The sequence below is a fragment of the Varanus komodoensis genome, unplaced genomic scaffold (assembly GCF_004798865.1).
Source record: "Varanus komodoensis strain SLA01 unplaced genomic scaffold, ASM479886v1 scaffold8, whole genome shotgun sequence".
In the NCBI taxonomy this organism is placed as follows: Eukaryota; Metazoa; Chordata; class Lepidosauria; order Squamata; family Varanidae; genus Varanus; species Varanus komodoensis.
In genome coordinates this window covers 40,182,648-40,203,077 of record NW_025336481.1, presented here as the reverse complement: position 1 = coordinate 40,203,077, position 20,430 = coordinate 40,182,648, and the positions used below count along the sequence as shown (strand labels likewise).

Here is a 20,430-nt window from a genome sequence, read left to right as displayed (position 1 = left end):
AATCTCCACTCCATCCTCCTGCTCTCGCCAAGCCTCCCAGCATCTCCCGCAAGTGTGAAATCTCTTTCCTTTCTCTTTTGCTTCCTGTGGACCTCAGCAGCCTCATCCTCATTGGTCTGCTGAGAATTTGAGACAGGTTCTCCTTCTTCTCCCTCCTGAGTGCACCTGTATCTCTGCAACACTTTCTAGCCACTCCGGCACCCCACTCCAGTAAATCATAATAAACACTTTTGCCATGCTCCCCCGCTGTTTTCCCCCAGTGCATTTACCCACTTTCTCCCTGTCTCCAAAAGTAAACCAGGAGACAGACACATCACATGGCCAATAGGAATAAAGAGAGTGATGACATACACATTTCTTTGGAGCCAAGGGTAGTAGAGAACAGATGGGTGAGCAGCCTCTTCTGCAGCCACTCTTTCCATGGGACTCTATGGTGTTTCCATGCCAGCAATGGTAAAATGGAGATTCTGGGTCATGATGACTGGAGAAGCTACACTGAAGCATGGAAACCTTAGAACAGAACTCTGATTTTCTTTGTGGTTTCAGGAAACCAAAGGTACCATGCAGCAATGTCATGAGTGGGTCCAGACAACACAACAAACCAACAAGGGTAGGAAATCACCATGCTTTCTCAGGACATGCGAACTTAGCTGTTGAATTTGGTCTCAGATTAAAATAATGTCCATGTTCCATCATTTCTAGGCAAAGGTGGACAACTCTGGAGGGCAGGGAGGCCACAGTGGCCACTGGGGAACCCTGTAGTGGCCATGCCTAGCCTTGTCACCACTGGCAAAAGTGCCAGCAATAGCCACACTGCCAGGGACCCAGAGATTCTGCTGGGAAAGAAGACTTGTGGGAATGTGTGTCTTGTTTCCCCACAGATTTGGGCCCCTACAGCCTGCCAAACAGGCTTTTCTCAGAGTATAGCGCACCTCATTCTGTGGAAAAACAAGGAATGCAATCTCGGTGCATTTGGTTTCTCAGCAGAATTGCTGGGGTGCAGGGGCAGGGGGTGCATGGCGGCAGTGACGGACTGTGGCAGCAGCAGGGTTTGGGTGGGGGCTGGAGAAACAGCCAAATTGAACTCTGTGTGACCCTCCGGCCATGTGTTGCCCACCCCTGCTTAATGGCTTTAGAGCAGTCTCAAGATGGAGGGCTTGGTGGGTGGATGAATGAAATGATGGATGGTTGGATGGATGAATGGATGCATCCATACAATACTGAGCAGAAGCATGGCTCTTCCCCTTCAAACATTCATTCTTCCAGGAAGCGACATATCCGACTCATATTTATGTAACTTCCATCCAACTTTCTAGGAGCCAAAGAAGGATTGTATGAGGAAATGACCCAACCTTGCAAGTGGAAGCAGCTGGTTTCCAAAATCTTTTTAGACATCTGCCCCATGCATAGTGGGGGAGAGAGTGGAAGAGAGACGTATACGTTGGGTGCCACATTTGGAGATCAAAGAAAGGAAACGTTATGAAATGAAAGCCGTAACAAAATCCTGAACCCTTGCTTACTTTTTGTTCCTCTCAAGCTTTCTCGTTATCCTGGGTAAATGTAAATGCAAATGCAGATGAGAGACCACAGAATGTTTGGAGGTTTCCTGCAAATGAAATTCTAATGTTGAGAATGTTTACCTGAACTTGTGCAGATTTTCCGATAGTAAAGCAGATGTTCTTGTAGAATTCTAATAGCTCATCCTGTTGATAGATGGATAGTTTATATTGCAAAGAAAAACATCCTTATTAGAGTTTGTTGTGTCTGCTTTTGATTCTAGCCAAAAACAGAAACACTGTTATTATGCTTCTTCGTTCTACACTTTTATTAATAATAATATTAACACATACCGAAATGAATAACACTGTAGGTATATTTCACATAATTATATGAAACCACAAAATCTATTATTTATCATTTACTTACAAGGTAATTAAACACCTATACAGATTTGTCTGGGTATTTCAGTTTAGTCCTAAGAACAGGACCACTGAAATTAATGAGGCTTGAGTTAATCATGACTAATAGGTTTACTTAAAATCCGATTAAGCTCTGAATCCATCACATTAATTTCAGCTTCATACTTGAACTTCCATTAAACATCAAAATGACACCTCTCTGTAGGAACTTTCTGCTGAGTCCCATCCCTTTAGCCTACTGACTTACTGATTTTTAATAATTAACTGAGAGGCTTTATTTATTAGGGCTTGTAAATATCTTTGCATGTTTCCAGTTTATTTGCAGTTTTGCCTTTGTTCATAAATTTAAGATCATTGGCCAGTGTGATTTTAACAGGCATGAATAGAAGAGTTTTGCTAATCTACATGTAGAAACAGCATGGTATAGTGGTTAGATTATTGGGGAAATACACAAATTTCCAGCTGACCATGAAGTCCATTAAGTCTCCTCATGCTAGTCAATATTTCTCAGCTTATCTCACTGTACAAGAATACTGTGACATTAAAAGTAGAGAGGAAAGACTATGTATACCACCCTGGCCGCCTTGGAAGAATGGTAAGATATAAATGCAATGTATAAACAAGATGCATAGGTGCCCTTTGATTAAACACTGCAAAAAAGTAACCTTGATGACCTGTTAATCTTGTATCAGGATTCATTTTGTGAGGTGTTTTACCAGCCTACTAGAGCTCATGTCCCCATCAGTAAAACATCACGAAAAGAACCTCTGTAGAACCACCTGCATTTTTGCTGGAAGTAAAAAAGGGATATGAGCATATTAAGACTGCGTATTTGTGGTTGTGTTACATGTGAGCTCAGGTAAGGCATAAAGGGGAAATGCAAATAGACTGAAGACATGGAAATTTGAAACAAACCACAGATGCTCCAGTTCTGGTATTAATTACAGGATTAATTAATTTGCCTGGCTTAAACAGAATTCAGAAAAAGTGAAGCACAGGACAAAAAGAAACAAAATCAATTACATCTCTCTTCTGTTTAAAAACAAGATGCAGCCTGCCTCCAACCTGTTGCCCTCCAGATGTTTTGAAGTACAATTCCCATCATCCCCACCAGCTCACTAGGGATGATGGTGGTTGCAGCAAAATATCTAGAAGGCACCAGGTTGGGGAAGACTGATCAAGAGCCTACAGTTCATACGGGACAAGCAAAGAGACATTGAGAAGCAACAAGTTCTGCCAATGGAATGTAGAACAGCACTGTAGGAGAGATGCCTGCATTTTTAATTGAACTGTCTGAATGTGAAATGAGCCATAATTCAAGCAAGAGGGGCTGCAGGTCATTGTAGTGCCCCAAATTACACTGCATATAGTTGCCTGGTCCAGCCCAGCCAAGGTACCTCACTTCAGATCCAGAAATTTGTAGGAAGAAATGAAACCCCCCGTTTCAAAGATGATTTACCATTTATCGAATGCGATGATGAAACATTAATGCAGCATAGAAACAAGCAAGAGCAAGCTTACACCCCCTTTTCCTGGGCCATATTGGTTCCCTTAATGGGGACATTCCATGTGCCTCTTAAATTGTCTGGGTGAGCAATGTTTCTGTTCCTCTCCCCAGCACAAAAGACAGCACCTCTCGCCATGGATTTTATCAAGTTCTTCTCTTCCTGCTTCTTACCATCACTGCACATAGGTGCTAACTGCCCACCAAACAAAGCTGCTTCAGTCAGACAAACAGTATCATTTCCACAGCAAAAGCAGTTCTTATCTACAGAATGATTAGGGAGGGCAGATCAACAAGAAACTCTTTCTGGAGCCCTTTCAAACAAGCTAAGGGCCATACACCTTGGCATGGCTTCAAGAAACTATACTGGCTTTGGAATACTGGGAAAGTATATACTGCCTGTTGAACCTTGATATTATTTTGGTAGAGTCCATCCAACAGACACAGTGTGAAGCCAGGTAGCATTTAAAGTTGATTGGTAGGGACCTCCTATACTTTGAGCACCCAATGTGCTATAACAATTAAAAAAATTAAGAAATCTTTCTTAATGGCCAGTGGGAGCCTCTAGGACTGGCTGCAAGGGATTGTAGTACACTAACAGAAACTACATCAATAGTTGCCTAATTTATGGGGTTGCTGTTGTAAATGTTCTTGGGCAATTTATATGAAATATGATTAAATATTCTACTACAGCCGTGGGCAGAAGATAGACTGGCATCTGTTTGAGTGATTTGCAATAGATTTCTGACTCCTGGTGAGAACCAGACCATACTTGGTTCTGGAGGAATCACTGTCAAACCCGCAGAGTCAGAAGCAGCAGATGTAGCACAATCACCTCCATAGTGAGGCATCAAAAGTAGCATCCAACATTCTGACCCACAAGCCGCAGGAACCACCCTGAAGGTGGAGATAACTCCATTTGGTTGGGAAGGGAAGAGATGGGTTAGGTCTGGAACCAACCCTGTGGCTTGAGTCATACTTTCCTAAAACTTGGTAGTCCAACTTTGCTGGTGTCTTTTGTTAATGATTTCTGCAAAATTTCTTCTGGCTAGCAGTAAAACAAAAAGTAGGTAGAAGCCTCTTGTTCTAATGTGTTTGGAAGGAAGGGATGGGGCAGGGCAAGTCTGGCTTTCAACAGTAAGAATGAACAAAAATATCGTGAAAGTGACAAGTCACAGAATGTTCAACCAATTTACCTTGCTTGGAATTACCTCCGAGATTTTGTTTTGCATGTAGTTTTCCAAAACAAAATCGTTATAATTCAATCACTTTAGTGTAATGTTCCCAATTCTAGATACAGTTGTTTGCTTTTTGTTGTTATTTTGTAGAATCCGAATGTGACCTGTTAGATTTGCTTTTCAGAAATATACCTGGATTTTAAATTTTGTGAAAAACCTTCATTAGTGCTTGAGTTGTGATCTGCAGCCCATGAGGACTTTGCAACAGGGTGAACTTGAGCATGGAATCCGCTCAAAGCAATTTCTCATCAACCCAGTCTAGTTGTGTCCATTTATTTGATTTGCCATAAGCATTTTTTTTTTGCTAAAGGTGTTGGGTTTATAATGCATTCTATTCTACTATAGAGTCATCCAATAAAGAGCAGTCTATCCAAAGAAGATGCCCCAAGATTAATTTAAATCAAGTGAGCTATTATGCAACTGATTTCCCCTAAACTTGTTTGTGTTTGTTCCCATAGCTCTCGTTGTGCGTTTTCTGACCAAGCGGTTCATATGGGAGTATGACCCTACTCTTGGTAAGTTGTTCTTTTGCCTGTCAAGATGGAATGCCCCGGAGCACGAATCCCCAGTGCAGTGCTTGTGAGCGCCATACTGCCAGACGACACCTCCATTGGTGCTCAGCAGGGGGTCTCCAACATGGATTCCAAGGGCACTCAGAACAAATCTAGATTTTCCATTGGTTTCTTGTACTTTAAGCCCATGGATTAATATGAAAATGTACAGCTTGCTGGCAATTAAAAATAGGCTTCAACGAAAGTAGACCAACTATCCAAACAAGTATCTAGTTGAACTTCTTTCCTTGATGCCGCCTGTTCATACATCAGAAGCACTGTAAGGTTCTCAATCCACTGCATTAGGGGAGGGGAGTATTTTTCCTTCCCAGGTTGTCATATCACTCTTTTAGCTATCAAAAGGACGTGGAAAATCCATTCCTCCTTCCACCTATTAATTTTCATGAAGCAGGTAAATTTGAAAGAGCATGTGCATCAGCAAATATTAAAGACTGTTCCAGGACACTGTATATGTATCTAGTAATCTCCTCCCCTAAGGAAGCAAGTAACACTGCCAAGCAGCTGTTTAAAGGAAGCATTTTCTGCATTGCACCACCAGCAATTAGCTGAATCAGACAACCCCTATTAAAGAGACATTTGTGTGGCCACTTGATAAAAAATAAACATTTTTGCTGAGTAGGATGTAGCCTAAAATCCTTAAATATGACAGGTAGGCACCAAAGTGCTGGTATACTATTATTATTTATTTCATTTGTCGTGGTGCTTTTAGCCATTCCTCAAATTCCCATATGTGCCCACGAGTCTGAAAAATATGGGGACTCCTCCTGCAGAGCATGTTAGACAGGTAATTTAGGGCACAATGTTCAACCAGTGCACGTTGAACCAGAAAAAAGTCCTGCAATGGCTGACATTCCCCAGCCAGGCATGGTGGAGGGTTGGGAAGTTTTTTTCCTATCTCAGTATGCCTAGCACTGCACTGTTAGTGCTCCAAAAGTAGGAACTGGCACTTGGCATTGGACATCAATTCTACATCATGGGTTTGTATCTTTAAATAAATAATAAGATTTTCTTGTGGGGAAAACAAAGGACACAACTCATTCTAAATCAGTTCCACAGTCAGGAGCAGTAGGCTTATTCATTGCTGGATGATGCCATGTTTGTTTCGCTTTGAACCATAAGGGAAGGATCCAGAAGAAATCGCTCTGTGGGGAGACAGACGCGCAGATGGCTACTCCCCCAGCCAAAGTCCCTTTCCAAGGGAACTGTGCAGGAGCAACTGGGTGCTTGCGGTGGGTCACGCAGCCAGCCTACCTGCAGGAACAATCTAGAAAGCCTGTCATAGTGAAGTCAAGGTTAGCTGGCGGGCCAACCTGAGGAAGACACATCTGGCAGAAGCCTGAGCAGCTGGGGTGAGATGGGCAAGTGACTAAGGCAACTGAAGCCCTATGGAGGATGTGGGGAGGGCAAAGTCTGCAGGAAGGGGCAGGCATTATTCGTGGCAGGAGTGCTGATCGCCCTGAAGTGGCACAGTGCCTTGTTCCAGCCATGCTCGTTCCTTCTTATGTGGCCAGAGACAAAATAAACCAAACGAATAAACTCATTTATGAAAATGGGTTTCATTTCCACATCTAGGCAGCACAGCTTTTAAAACAGTTTTAAAGAGAGTGTTGGAACGTTTCAGAAGTGTAAAATTAAAAAGGACCATTGCCATCATTATCCTTCACAAATCTTTCCAAAACTTTGCAATCCGCTGAAAAATTGTCTACATATGGAATGGTGGATTGGAGTTGTTCAGCCCTGTGTGAGCGTGTGTTCCTGTGCATGAAATGTGCACATATTTAGATAATGGAATTGTTGAAGATTCAGCTCTTGTTGACACAGAATTCGAGCTGGTTTGGCACATGATTTTGCTTGTTTTTTGGTTTTTTATTTTGAGCAAAGCAGAATATTTCCCTGCAAGGGTCACCACTCTAGCAGTGCCTTAAGTTAGCTGTAATGAGAACCACCCTCAGGACAGCGAAGCCGTGAAGTATTAAAGCAGTCTTCCGTGCCAAGACGCTGGACAATACTTTGATCTGATGCAGCTCCCAGCAAGGCAATTATACTTGAATTTGGAGAATGATGCAAAATCCGTTCATGAAGCGTTCCCAGTGGAAGGGGAAACCTTGGCTTTGTGAAAACTCCCATCTTTTGTGATGATTCAGATTTTCCAAGCTGTTCTAAAACCCAAATGAACTGGCCCTCTGGCTGTGGTCTGCCTCAAAATGAATAGTGCTACAGAACTTTGCAGTTAGAATTTATCTGATGCTTTTTCTGGCAGGTCCTTTTGACTTTTGCATATGGTGTTGAAGTCCCTGCTCTTTGGACCAACCATGATTTAACTCATCTATGGATGGCTGCCGAATTCCCTACAAATAAGCCCACATTAAAACCACTAAAAAGTATCTTACAAACAAAGCTATTCATTTTCAATGTATATTTAAAGTGCTCTCCTCCCTCCTTTCACTTTTTAAATCCTCCCGGGTGATACTTGGTTTGTTACGATGGCAGCAATAGCACATTGTGGAAAGCAATGGGATGCACAGAATCAGCATGATTTGGGGTCTGTGACAACTGTTTGGGCTCCAATCAACACAGTTGACTTTATATATTGTATTTCTTTTTAAACCCACTGGAGAGAATAGGTAGGATGACTTTTTAAAAGAAGGGGATGGATTTCTAAAGTTATTTACACTAGTGTGTAAATAGGGGGCAAATGTGAAGTTACTTACCAGTGATTGTTTGCTCAAGGAAATTTTGTGAATATTTTGCCGAGCATAATCAGCCAAATCATTGTCATTTACACTACTGTGTAAATAAGGAGCAAATGTGGAGTTACTTGCCAGTGATTGTATGTGAAGGAAATTTTGTGAGTGTTTTGCAGTAACATGGGGAAGCTGCTTTATACTTAGTTAGATTAGATTATTGGTCTGCTTCAGTCTTGTCAGCACTCACCAGCACATGCTTCCCGGGGCTTGAGAGATGCCCTTCCCAGCCCTGCCTGGAGGTGTCACCACGGCCTGAATCTGGGACATCCCTGCATGCAAGGCATGTTCTGCATCACTGAGTTACAGCATCGACTAGTGAAATCATGCTCCATAACGGTTGTGGAGTTTATCTGTGCCACTGTGGCAAGGTTCTGAGTCAGCTTTGTTGATAGACCAATCATTGGCCTAGTGAAGCTTTGAATGTTCAAGCGGGCATTTTTAAAAGGGACTTCGCATTGCTGGAGAAAAGGGCTGGAGAGTTCAGTCGATACAAAGGAGAAGCTACAACTTCAGGGGCCTTTTTAGTTTAGAAGTAGAGGGGATATGGTTGAAGTATCTGACATGCATAGTGCAGAGGAGGAGGAAAGATTTTTCATTCAGTGTAGCTGAGTGGTGGGCGTTTCAGAACAAGCAAAGTGCATGGTGCCAAACTGATTTTCTTGTTGCAAACTTGCAGGGACCTGGATGGCTTTACAAAGGGTTTAGACAGATCAGTGCAGGATAAGCCTCTCAACAGTTACTGCTCATGATGCCTGTATATGTCTGAGGGCCCGTGTGGTGTTGTGGTTAAGATCACGGGACTGGGACTCAGTTGATTTGGGTTCTAATTCCCACTCAGCCGTAGAGCCAGCTGGGTGACTTTGGGCCAGTCACAGACTCTCAGCCCAACCTGCCTCACAGGGTTGTTGTTGGGGGGATAAGATGAAGAGCAGATGGAGGAGAAATATGTAAGCTGCCCTGAATTCAGTGTAGGGAAAAAGTGGGATATAAATCTAACAAACAAAAAAATAACCTCTAGCTTCTGAGGAAGCAGCTGGGTTTATCAGCATGATAACCTACACTAAAACATTGTGTATGAGTTGTCAAGGAACTATGGGTTGCTGTTGAAATGTGGATTACATGTTGTCTGGATGCAGCTGCACTAACAATCCATGGTTTGCCACTCACAAAGAGAACCCATGGTTTGGTGTGTACAATACTGTGGGTTGGACAATATGGTTTATATCTTAGCTGAGTTCACATGACATGGTAGCCCATGGTTCAGCCATGATCCACGGTTCATGTTGCCTGAACCCAGGATGTCACTCAGCATCAGCTGTTGAGACACACAAGAGGGAGAACATTATTGCACTTATGTCCCATTTATGGGCCTCCCAGAAGCCAGGATGAAAGTCGACCTTTGATCTTAGCCAGCAGGGTTCTCCTTATGTGTGTCTTTCACTTAGGAAGAGCCACAGTAATATATTACTTGAATAACAGCGGTGGAAGAGAGGTGTCTTCCTTCTTTTTTGTCAATATGGTATGAACAGGGGCTGCAGCAAAGCTCCGTGGAACCCACTCCTCTAGCCTTTGTGGACTTTTCCTCATGCTTGACCCTGTCCTAGATGTCAAGCTGAGCCAAGAAGTCTACAAATGGAACAAAGACGGTGCACCAGCACAAAGGTTGCTGTCTGAGACAAGGAAGAGCAGTGGTTGTGCAGGGCTCAGTTCCTGGCAAGCAGCACACAAACACTGGACACACTTGCCGGGAGCTCAGATCTGTGTCTGTGGCAAAGCAGCCCAGTGTCGAGGGAGCCGAGCTGAGCCCAGGGAATCTGACAGATTCCCACTCGCAAATGGATTCTCCGCACATCTCTAGCGTAGACCATCCATGCCTATTTCAGAGGGTAGGGAATGACATCTTGGGTGAATTTAGGAATTGCCGGAAAACTGGAAATGCATCATCCCAACAGAGGGCAGCGATTTGCATAGCATTTCTATGTGTTATTTTATATGTATAGGTGTAAATTTGGAAATAATTGTTATAAATTAACTAGAAATACAGCACATCTCACCATGGTGTAGAAAGCTGTATCCAGGTGACTGCTCTGCCTACCTGTTCAGTCTGCTGCTATATGTGGATAAGCAGTAGTTCTTAAGTTTTTTGTCTGTTCAAACTGGAATGCTACATGGCAGCCCTTTAAACAGAGGACTACCTCCCCAAAAGAGGACCCCAGTACCCATTCAGCCCTATGAAAAAAATGGTTGTTTCAGATAGTGGAGGAAGGTAGCATTGCTATCCTGCTACAAGGAATTTGGTGCTGTGCCCTAGAATATAAAGCTCCAGCTTTTTAATAAAAGGGGTGCATTGATTTTGTGATTTTTTTTTACCCTGATCGTAAAACCTAAATACAACGATAGTGCCCATAATTCTCACTACTACTGCAATGGTACCCGACCTTCCTCTGGCTGAAAAAAATGCAACTTATTTACAGATGCCTCGGGGGGAGAATATTCAAGTAACTTGACTTCATACAAGTTTAATAACCCTTCTGCTGCTTCCCCACCTGCAGCCATCTCTGCTTTGGCACAGAGAATAGGCACAGCACCCCACATCCTGAAAACTGGCTTTAAAACCATTCCTGTGGTTTATGTGGGCGTGTTTCAGCTTGCAGCAGATGTGAGGAGTGCCATCGGATGGATGGGGCTTGATGCTTGTCCTCAGGATCTGCCTTGAGACACAAGATTTCTTGCAGAATGTGTAGAGCCTGCTCAGTCAGATCGCTTCTTCCAGGCATGCTGTGCTCCCAGATTCTGCAAGGCAAAACTCTACTTGAAAGTGAACTAGAGGTCCATTTGGAAATGAAGAGCAGGGGTGAACTTCCTCTGCTTTCCCATCACCACCACTTCCAGCTCTTCTTCCGGTCTGGACTGTCCACAAGAAGGTCTCAAAATATGTTCTCCATTCAGTGGCGTAGCTGCATCTTTTTTTTATTCTGGGCAATGATATAACATTTAGGCGGCCACGTGTGTTCAGGGCTAGCGTCAAGGGTAGGCAGGACTGGACAACTGTGGAGAGCTGCACCCAGAGAGGCCCCCTGGCAAGCCATCGCTGCAACCTGCTCGCTCGTCCGACTTTCACTCTGGCCCACATGTTGATGAGGTGGAAAAGAGGGGCTGAGATGCCACAGCTCACTGGCTCCTCACCCGTTAAGCAAGCACACAGGAACAATAATGAGACAGACCATGAGGAGCAAGAGCTGCTGGCGACCATGCCTGCCAGATTCCCTACTTTTCAGCTTCCCGGGCTCTCGTCTGCGTTGCAGTGGGCCACAGTCGGAGTCCCTGGTGAGCACACACGAAGTTTGCCTGCCACTCGCCAGGAATTATGCTGGAAACACGGCGCAAGCAGTGCCATGGCCGGCCACCAGGAATGGCAGCTGGGGAAGGTCCCAGTTGCGCAACCAGGGGTCCACGAATGCTCAGACTTCTTCCAGGCTTGGCTGTATTCCTAAGAAAAGGTAGGAGTGCTGGAAGAGGTCTGGCAGGCAGGCACAACCAAGTTCCAGGGAGATCTGGCATATTCCTAATGAGGAGCTTGACTCCCAGAAAGAGGGGCCTGCGGGGATTGTTTTGTCCACGGGCCCTCCAAAATCTGGAGCCCGTACTGTGTGTGTTACTGCAGTAATGAGGCACCACACTATTTCTCGCTCTCATGCAGCCCAACAGGATTCCATGTTTACAACTGCCTCTCTCTCCTGACCTGTTAGAACAAAATCAAAATAAAATGCATGCTAATCCTATTGTTTTTTTAAATGGGGATGGGGAGAGAAGAAACAAGTATTCTGAACGTGTTCCACTTCACATCTTAAACTTGCTTGATTCATAACACCTTAATGATTGCAGGAAATTTTAATTTTAATAGGAACAAATCACTTAAAACATACAGTTAAAATAATTCTTACAGTACAGTGCCCCCCCACCAGGACTGATAATACATGTTACAATCAAGGGGGAGTAAACCCTGATTCAAACATTTCAGGACTTTTCCCTCTTCCAAACCTGTAATGATTCCTACAAAGGCTCCAATCCTTTTTCCTTTTAAAAAACTTAATAAATACACCCCAAATATCATTAAACTTATTTTTCTTTATATGCCCTTTTCTCACTTTAATCTCACATCTTAAATTGTCATTAATAGCTGTATTCCAAAATTCTCTATGCCAATCAGACCACCAGCAACCATATTTTACTTTCCAATTCTAAGCTATTAATCTTGCTGCAAAGGAATAAAATGACATTTGCCTCTGCTTCTCTGATACCTCCTTCATCACCAGACCCTCTCTGAGTAGTCCTCTGTAGTGGGGGCTTGACTCCAGACCCTGGACTTTGTTCCAAAGGGTCAGGACTAACTGCTTCACGGCCATCTGTTAAGAGGGGATATTCTCCTCCTTTCCCTAATGTTACTCTCCGAAGCATTATGATTACTGATGATGAAGTGGCAATATTTCCTGATTTCCCTCCATCTCTCTCCAGATGTATAGGGTGGACTTCCACAGGTGGGAGTGAAGGCCAAGGGATGTGACCGAAAATGCAAAGTGATCCCAGCATATTTTAACATGAAGCTCTTCCTGCTTGTGTTGAAACCTTTGCAGGGGCATTTCCCCCTTTTAGAATTCAGGGGACTGCAGAAAAGCTGGGAAACCTCCAAGCTATTCTTTATTCTTTCTTCATTTCATTATTTCATTTCTATCCCACCTGTAGCTGAATGTAGTTGGGCTTCTATAGCTGGGCAATTGACAACAGATCGTCATTCTCAATCACTGTTTGTGGAGGGAAGAATACATGGCTCACTGCAAGCCCCAAGAGCATGCTCCCAAGGGCCAGTTTGCCACATCAGGAGTGCCGAACCTGACCTCGGAACTGAGGTTCTGCACCCCGCTTCACACCACCCCCCGTGCCACGCTCCCTCCTCTTCAGCGCATCCACTCTTGGATTCTATTGCCATGGCCTTTACTAATTGTTCACGTGAGCGGACGAGGGATCAGTGGCTGGAATTCAGCAGTTGCCGGCCTATTCCTTGTTTGCAGCCGATTGAAGAGCCAGAGGAGGCCCACCGATCCGTAGCAGGGCCTAGAGGCAAATCCCAACAGAGAGAATCCTGCTGCGGGCAAGGGGCCCTCACAGGCTCCACCTGGGCTTTTCCTTATGGATGTGGTAAACTCAGTGAGAGGGACTCAGGCAGTTTCTTCCACTGCAGGCTCATTATCTCTAAGGCACAAATCAACCCAGGGGAGTTCCTTCCCTCCCTCCCCACTTCTTTCTCTAATCTTTTCCACTTGCTGCTTTTCTTTTATAAGGACTTCATGAATCTGGCAATTTGGACGTAAATTAATTTGGACTGGAGTGGGGATTGTGGGGAGAAAAAGGCATGGCTCACACTCTCTAGCCTGCACTTTTTATGTTTTGTTTTTAATGAAGACCAAACTAAGCTAACTAATATCGCAAGCACAGATCGAAATATTTTAAGTGTGAGTTTTACATATTTCAATCTGTTGGCTTCTGAGCCAGCTGGAAAATAGAACGTGACAGAAGAGACAGCCAAATACAAATCAGCCGTGAGGACAATGGGAAAACATCCAAAATTATGCCAGGGGGCTGTGAAATGTATTAAATTACATTTTTAAAATTTTTTGTACCTTATTACATTTCTGTCTTGCTCTTCTTCCAGGGAGTTCAGGGCAGTATACATCTATTTCTTCTTCCTTTTTATCCTCAAAACAACCCTATGAGGTCAATTAGGTTGGCAGAGGGTAACTGGTACAAGGTCACCGAGTGGAAATTATAGCAGTGGCAATATGATACAAAGTCTTCCCATTCCTCATCCAAAACATGTAGCCGCTACACCACACTGTCCCTCTAGGGTTGTAATGTGGGAAAAGACAAAAGACAAGTGAAACACACTTTCTTGGCACTGGCAGGACCTCTGCAAAATCCACTGCTCTCCATTAGAAGGGAGGAATACTTGGTTATCTCCAAACACAAAGAGATCTTTGTTCACCTCTTACCAAAGCACCTGATGCTTCCAGGCCAGAGGGCAGAGCTGGGGGAGCTGAAGGGGAATGGGTGCTCCTGGAAGAACCCAACTCTCCATGGACTGAAGGGGTGCCCTCCAAAGGCTGGATAATGCCCACAGTCCAGGTATTGTCAAGCAATGGTGGAATATGATTCAAAGCAAAGCCAATCCATTTGGCTTTTGATTGAAAAACTTACCAGAGTGATAATATTGTGGAAGTTTTTTGGCAAGCGGGATGTCAAATGCTATCAATCATTCTTAAGAGTGAGTGGCATGTTAAGATAAAATAGCTTAATTAGTCACCTATTACCTGATATGCATAAGCTCCTGTCACTCTCATTATTTCAGGAAAATGGAGAACACACTGCTACTCAAAGCATTTTCATGTGTAACTAGAACATACATAAGGAGCCTCCATTTTGAGATGGGAAGAGAGAAAGATGTGATTGTTTCTGAACTTTTTGAAAACAGGCCATCCTAAAATATCCATCTGTTCTGTAATTTGAATTCCAAACTCTGCTCAGTGGTTGGCTTGGATAAGTCCTAAATCCAATAGTTTTATTATGTTTAGCAGCAATTAAGTTCTGAATCCCAACATGGGCAGAAGGACAGATTGGTCAACTTCCAAGCAGTGCCTCAGTGTTTCAACAGACAGAGCTGTTCCTTCCTACACAATACCAAGAGCACTGCTGTTGCAGAATGTTCAGAAACTCCAGAAGTATTTTAAAATAAACAGTCCATTACAACATGACACAATATAACTTCAGAAGAAATCACAATTGTACTGAAAAAAACTACAGCTTACCTTCAAAGTGAAGCTCAGAGAACCAAGGCTCAATTTAGATGCCAGGAAGTACTTCCTGACAGTTAGGACCCCAAGGGTATGGAATGGGCTTCCACGGGAGGTTGAGGCCCCATTGATGAGGGTGTTCAAGAATAGGCTAGACATGCACATGGTGGGCATGTCATGAGTGGAGCCAGTTGGAGCCGGGGGTCAGACTTGATGGCCCAGGAGACCCCTTCTGACTCACTCTGTTTCTTTGCTTTTATGTTTCTGTGTTTCAATTTGTAGAAGACATTTTTGGAAGGAAATTTCCAGCAGTTTGCAGAAACTATTCTCGTGCGTCTAAAAATGAAGAGCTGCGTCTCTTGCACTCCTTTATGGGGTGGCCACGCCTACAGTACTGTTTGGTGAGCCAGTCATAGGGAAAGATGAAGTTTTCTTTTTCAGATCCCAGCCATGCCAACAACAGGTGCATTTCAGCTGGAATTTGGACCTTTGATAAAGCACATGAGCCGTAACTGTGAAACATCAGAGCCCAGATTCAAGTTCAGACTATCTGTGGTTTGCACTGGGGGTTTGGTGCAGCTGGTTCCTTCTCTGTATTCAGAATTCTCACTACAACTTAAGGTTGGGATCCTTAGATACACATGTTAGGAAAGATGAAATGTGTTGTACCCTCTAATTATTTTGGTGTTGGTCTTTTTTATCTTTCATTTTAATTTGGTTCTTCTCATTGTTCTGTTTAAGAGTCCACTTATCGTCACCAAGCTACTATTGATGATGAAGTTGTTTCCATGGAAATACTAGACACAGCTGGGCAGGTAAGAACACTGCACATCCTCACCACGAAGTTCTGGCAATAAGGAAACTGCCATGATCGTCAGGAGAAATGTTTCTGGTATTTATGTGTGAAATACAAGGAGTGGATATAAGAGGCAAAAAGGGAAATGATCATAAGCCAAATGGGCGAAAATGGAAAGAAACCAACGTTTTGTTGTCCTGGTTTTGTTTCTTTGATAGCCTTTATCTCAGGAGCAGTAAGAGAAAGAAACAAAAGTCCCTCCAGTCCAGGAAAAGTCATTGGGGAGAACAAGCCTTCACAACTTCCTGCCAGGGGCAAGATTTATGGACTAGTTTTACTTTTACAGAAGTAGCCAATCAGGAGTGAGTTAGATGAGACACTGGGTAAATTATGATCAGCTCTCCAAGTCCAAAGCCAGTAAGGGCCTCCTCAGACTGGACTGTGGGACTCCAGAAGCTGCTGTGAGTTCTTCAGGGAACAATAGACAAGAAGCCAGTTTTGATCTTCTTGGTACTCTGTAGCTGTTGTGGAGACTTCCTTTAAAAACAAAATGTGTTTTTAAAATTTTGGGTGCTGTGAGAGGTCCAGCCCATAAGAAGAAATTGTCCAGAGAAGAAAATGGTCCCCAGACCTGTCAAAGTTGCACATTCCTGGCACAAACTTTTTGTGAATAGGAACCGTGTTAGGATTACAGACAGTGTCCTAATGCATACTTAGTGGGAGGGGAATGAAGTCGGGGCACAGCCCCATTCTCTGTCTCCATATAGTTACGATAAAGTGGAGAATAATTCCTGAGAAAGTGTTTATTTTCTGACCATTTCACATCACAGAATCCCCATGAAATGTATGGATATTCTTCAGACAGAAAACCATTTGGAGAGAGAGGCTTCAATCTAGAAAGGCCCTCATCTGCAGCAGTGGGACATAATCAACATAGAAAAGTGGCTTTCCTGGTCTTTATCACTGCAAAATGCACACACGAAATTTGCAATTTACATAAAAATAGCATTTCAATTATTAAACATAATAATAAAAATATTAATCACTATTTAAGAATAAAAGGTAGATGACATGCTTCTTCTCCTCAAATGCTAAAACTCCCCTTGGGCATGGAGGTCACCATGTCCTTGAATCCACCATGTTCTTGAATCATGCCAAGATTCAAACCTATGACATAATCTTCCATTTCTCTGGAACTGAAACATCTAAACTGCAATGGTGTCTTTTTCTTAATTTGTTTATTTATCCGTCGTTCTGAGAGGTAATGAACTGGGACAGAGGGGTTGGCTGTGGTCTGTGAGGGTTCCCCATCTGGTCTAGCAGTTTCTTCCCCAGACCCTGCTCCATCTCTCAGCACAGAGGAGAACTTACCTTGGAATGTCGGCTGATCAGAAACAACAGCTTATCTCTGCAGGGGAGACGACTCAGGGCACGGGGAACAAGCTTCTGGATGGGTCACTCCTGCTTCTTCCAGAGCTTTCTCTGCTTCTTTGCAAGTTGCTTCTTGTCCTACTTATGTTTACTTCTGAGGAGGCTTAACATGGGTAATAATCATATTTGGCCCTGCCTGCTCTGCATTTGTCCACACAAAGAGGTGGAATGTGGCCCTTAGACCCAGTGGGAATTCAGCCCTTAGGCTGAATTCAGCCCGCACCCAGTATAGAAGGAAATGTCTAAATAGGATGTGCTATTTCGGAAAGTAACTTAGGAATATCACAGTTCCTTACAAACTGCATCTGTTCTCATCATTCCTGGCATACCCGGCACATCAGAGGTTTATCAATAGGCCAGGTGAGCTTTATATTCTGGCTGCTTCTTCTGCATTGGTTGCTATCCATGACCAAGCCATACCAAAGCTGAAAGGAAGGACCCAGGGGGATGGATGGATCGGTCAGATTTTGTTTCTGCCATGTTTGAATGTTTTAAATCTCAAGTTCTTTCCAGACCATTTGTGAAGAAGCTTATGAATTTAAGCACAGTCTCATTAAAAATGGACTAAGTAAAATTCTCCCCATCTCGATGGATCCTCTATCTAATAGAATAGCATATTAGAATGATATAAATAACTCAAAGATTTAAAAAAGCCCCTGCAACAGCTTTTTATCTCTTTTTGCGTCACCTTGTTTTGTTCATTTGGAAATAGCTTGCCACTGTTCACACTGGAAAGCCCAATAAAGATATGAAGTTTTTCTCATACAAGGATGCAGAATAATGTTGTTTTTCCTCTGTCATGTTCTAGTTGGTATATTTTTTTTAGAGCCTGGCCCTGGATCACTTCCGAAAACCATAATATATTGTTACTAAATCAGAACATAAGGGCTCTGTGGTCCAAAATACCAAATTCCTAACATCTGTGGGCAATATCCAGGCTTGGCAGTCTACCACTGAAAATCATATTGCTCTCGTGGAGACAGGCATTGGTACAACTGGGAGCTAGGCCTTGCTAGCAAAATTCCAGAAACTAGCCCAACTTAATATTGCTGGAATAAGACAAACCAGGGAATTCCCTTCTGGGACTGCCATTGGCTTGTCCCATGTCAGAAGTGCTCCTCTGAGCTAGTTTCCAGTAGTGGCAGGAAGCATTGCCCTCGCATTAGCTCCTTCTAGCTCTGCTGCCCATTGGATGCTGCCCATTGGATGCTGTCTTGCCCCATCACATTTTCCTACATTTCCTTTTTTAAAACAGGAAGACGTCATTCAGAAGGAAGGACATATACGATGGGGCGAGGGCTTCGTGCTGGTCTACGACATCACTGACAGAGGGAGCTTTGAAGAGGTCCTTCCACTTAAGAACTTGCTGGATGAAGTCAAAAAACCCAAGAATGTGACTTTGATCCTAGTTGGCAACAAAGCGGACCTGGACCACTCCAGGCAGGTTAGCACGGAAGAAGGGGAAAAGCTGGCCACAGAACTAGCTTGTGCATTTTATGAGTGCTCAGCTTGCACTGGGGAAGGAAACATCATGGAGGCCTTTTATGAGCTGTGCCGGGAAGTGCGGCGCCGGAAGATGGTCCAAGGAAAGACCCGGAGACGGAGCTCAACCACGCATGTCAAGCAAGCCATTAACAAGATGCTGACCAAAATTAGCAGCTAAATATATATTTTCAAAAGGTTAATGCAGAAGAGGTTATTCTGGGCTGTAGAGGGATCCCTGTAGAGGGTTCCAGCACAGTTGCTCAACAAGGTGGTCAAAACTTTGCTGTTTTATTTTACTTTCTTTAAACCATCACATTCTTCTTCATGACTTTAAAAAAGCAGAACAAGTTTTTGGAATATTCCACTCCTGTTTAGTCCATTGCCAAATCATATTATTTTAAAAAATAATTCACAGAGTAGCTTAGAAATGGGGGAACAGCTCAGAATGTGACCGTAGGTGACTGCTTCAGCTGCAGCCTAGCATGTGTCCATGTTGTTATTGTATGATGACCTGTCACCGGCTAATAGGTGTTATGTCCACTGTGGTTTTATCAGGAGAAATAAATGACCTCATAGGTGACTTACTACAATCTCCTCCAAAGGGTCACTTCACAAACCTTCAAAACTCTGTAACCTCCAGAAAAATGAATGAGGAGAATTTTGCCACATGCCTGTTAGTGATCAGAAATCCAAGAAAGTAGACGAGGTGTTGACTTACAACCTCTACAACATTGGGAAGGCGCTGCAAGAAGTCAGCTTAGCAAATGTTTGCGTCGGGGTAGGCAGCACATGGGCTGCCTGCGGTCCCTCTGCTAGAGACCCTGCTGCCCTTGAATTTAGGGGGGGAATCCCTGTGGTGCTGCATGTAGTGTTGCAGAACACCAAAGGTGCCAAACGTAGCTGGTGAGCACGCTCATGGGACCCCTTTGGTGCTCCATAACAATGCAGACATCACGAAAAAATAGCTTTGTATTTTGACATCCCAGAGAGAACGGCCCATGGAGGAGAGGGGTTCTCATGGACAGATATGGCCCTCTGACCTCTCATGGTTGCCCCCCCACCGGTCTTCATGCTCATTGTTGGTAAAGCGGCCATCTCTATTTACCTGTAGGCTGTTGGCAAGCTAGTAGAGTCTTTATGAACCTGGCGGTCCATTTTTTGGACTGCAAGGCCTTGGTTTCATCTGTTTCTCATCACTATATTAATGCATGGTTATTTTCAAAAACCAACAAACAGGTAATCACAACAATGTTGCTGCTTTTATTGTGTCACTTTCCCTGGACCGTTGAATGCCTACATTTTAGTGGGACATTTTCTAAAGCTTAGCTAGTGACAGTCCTTTGACAACTTTATAGCATCAACTGTACTTGTTATGTTCAAGATTATTTCCGTGCTGCTTTTTGGACTCCAAAGTGGCCCATGAAAGTTAAAATACCAAATGAAACAATGACATATCGATTGCAAATAAATGGCATAAAAAGGCACTGTACTTGACTATTTCTCCATGTCTGTAAATGCTGCACAGTTGGGCAGGATATGTAATAATTTGTTTATTTTGCAAATGATTATTTGTTTTCCTTTTTGTTTTGGCCACAACTGTTGCAGCTGCTTCTACTTGAAAAATGAATAGGAGCTCAAAACAACATTCAAGTTTGAAGGTGCAGCTGGTCCCTGCTTGATTGTTCTGGTGACTTAGGGTGCGCTATCGTTTGTGTTGATCGGAAGCTGTACTTGTCAGCTGTATGGGATGATTTTTAGAGATTATTTCTGTGTGGGGGCTTTATTTCAGGGTGAGAATATCGGAGGCTGCTTCTAGCCTCTGATTTCACTGATGGTTCTTTAAAAAGTCCTATCATTAAAATAAATCTGGACTGAGGATGGAGCAAAATTTGT

At 43.4% G+C, this 20,430-nt stretch overlaps 1 protein-coding gene across 1 annotated transcript in view; it reads left to right on the top strand.

The window, feature by feature from the left end:
• The window catches only part of RERG (RAS like estrogen regulated growth inhibitor), a 90,052-nt gene extending 70,031 nt beyond the window's left edge, over positions 1-20,021 (top strand). Inside the window, exons 2-4 of the mRNA XM_044455352.1 lie at positions 5,120-5,176; positions 15,567-15,640; positions 18,308-20,021. Coding sequence (XP_044311287.1) covers positions 5,120-5,176; positions 15,567-15,640; positions 18,308-18,715 — 539 coding nt within the window. The 3' untranslated portion in view covers positions 18,716-20,021. The remainder of the gene's footprint in view (positions 1-5,119; positions 5,177-15,566; positions 15,641-18,307) is intronic.
• The last annotated feature ends 409 nt before the right edge of the window (positions 20,022-20,430 follow it).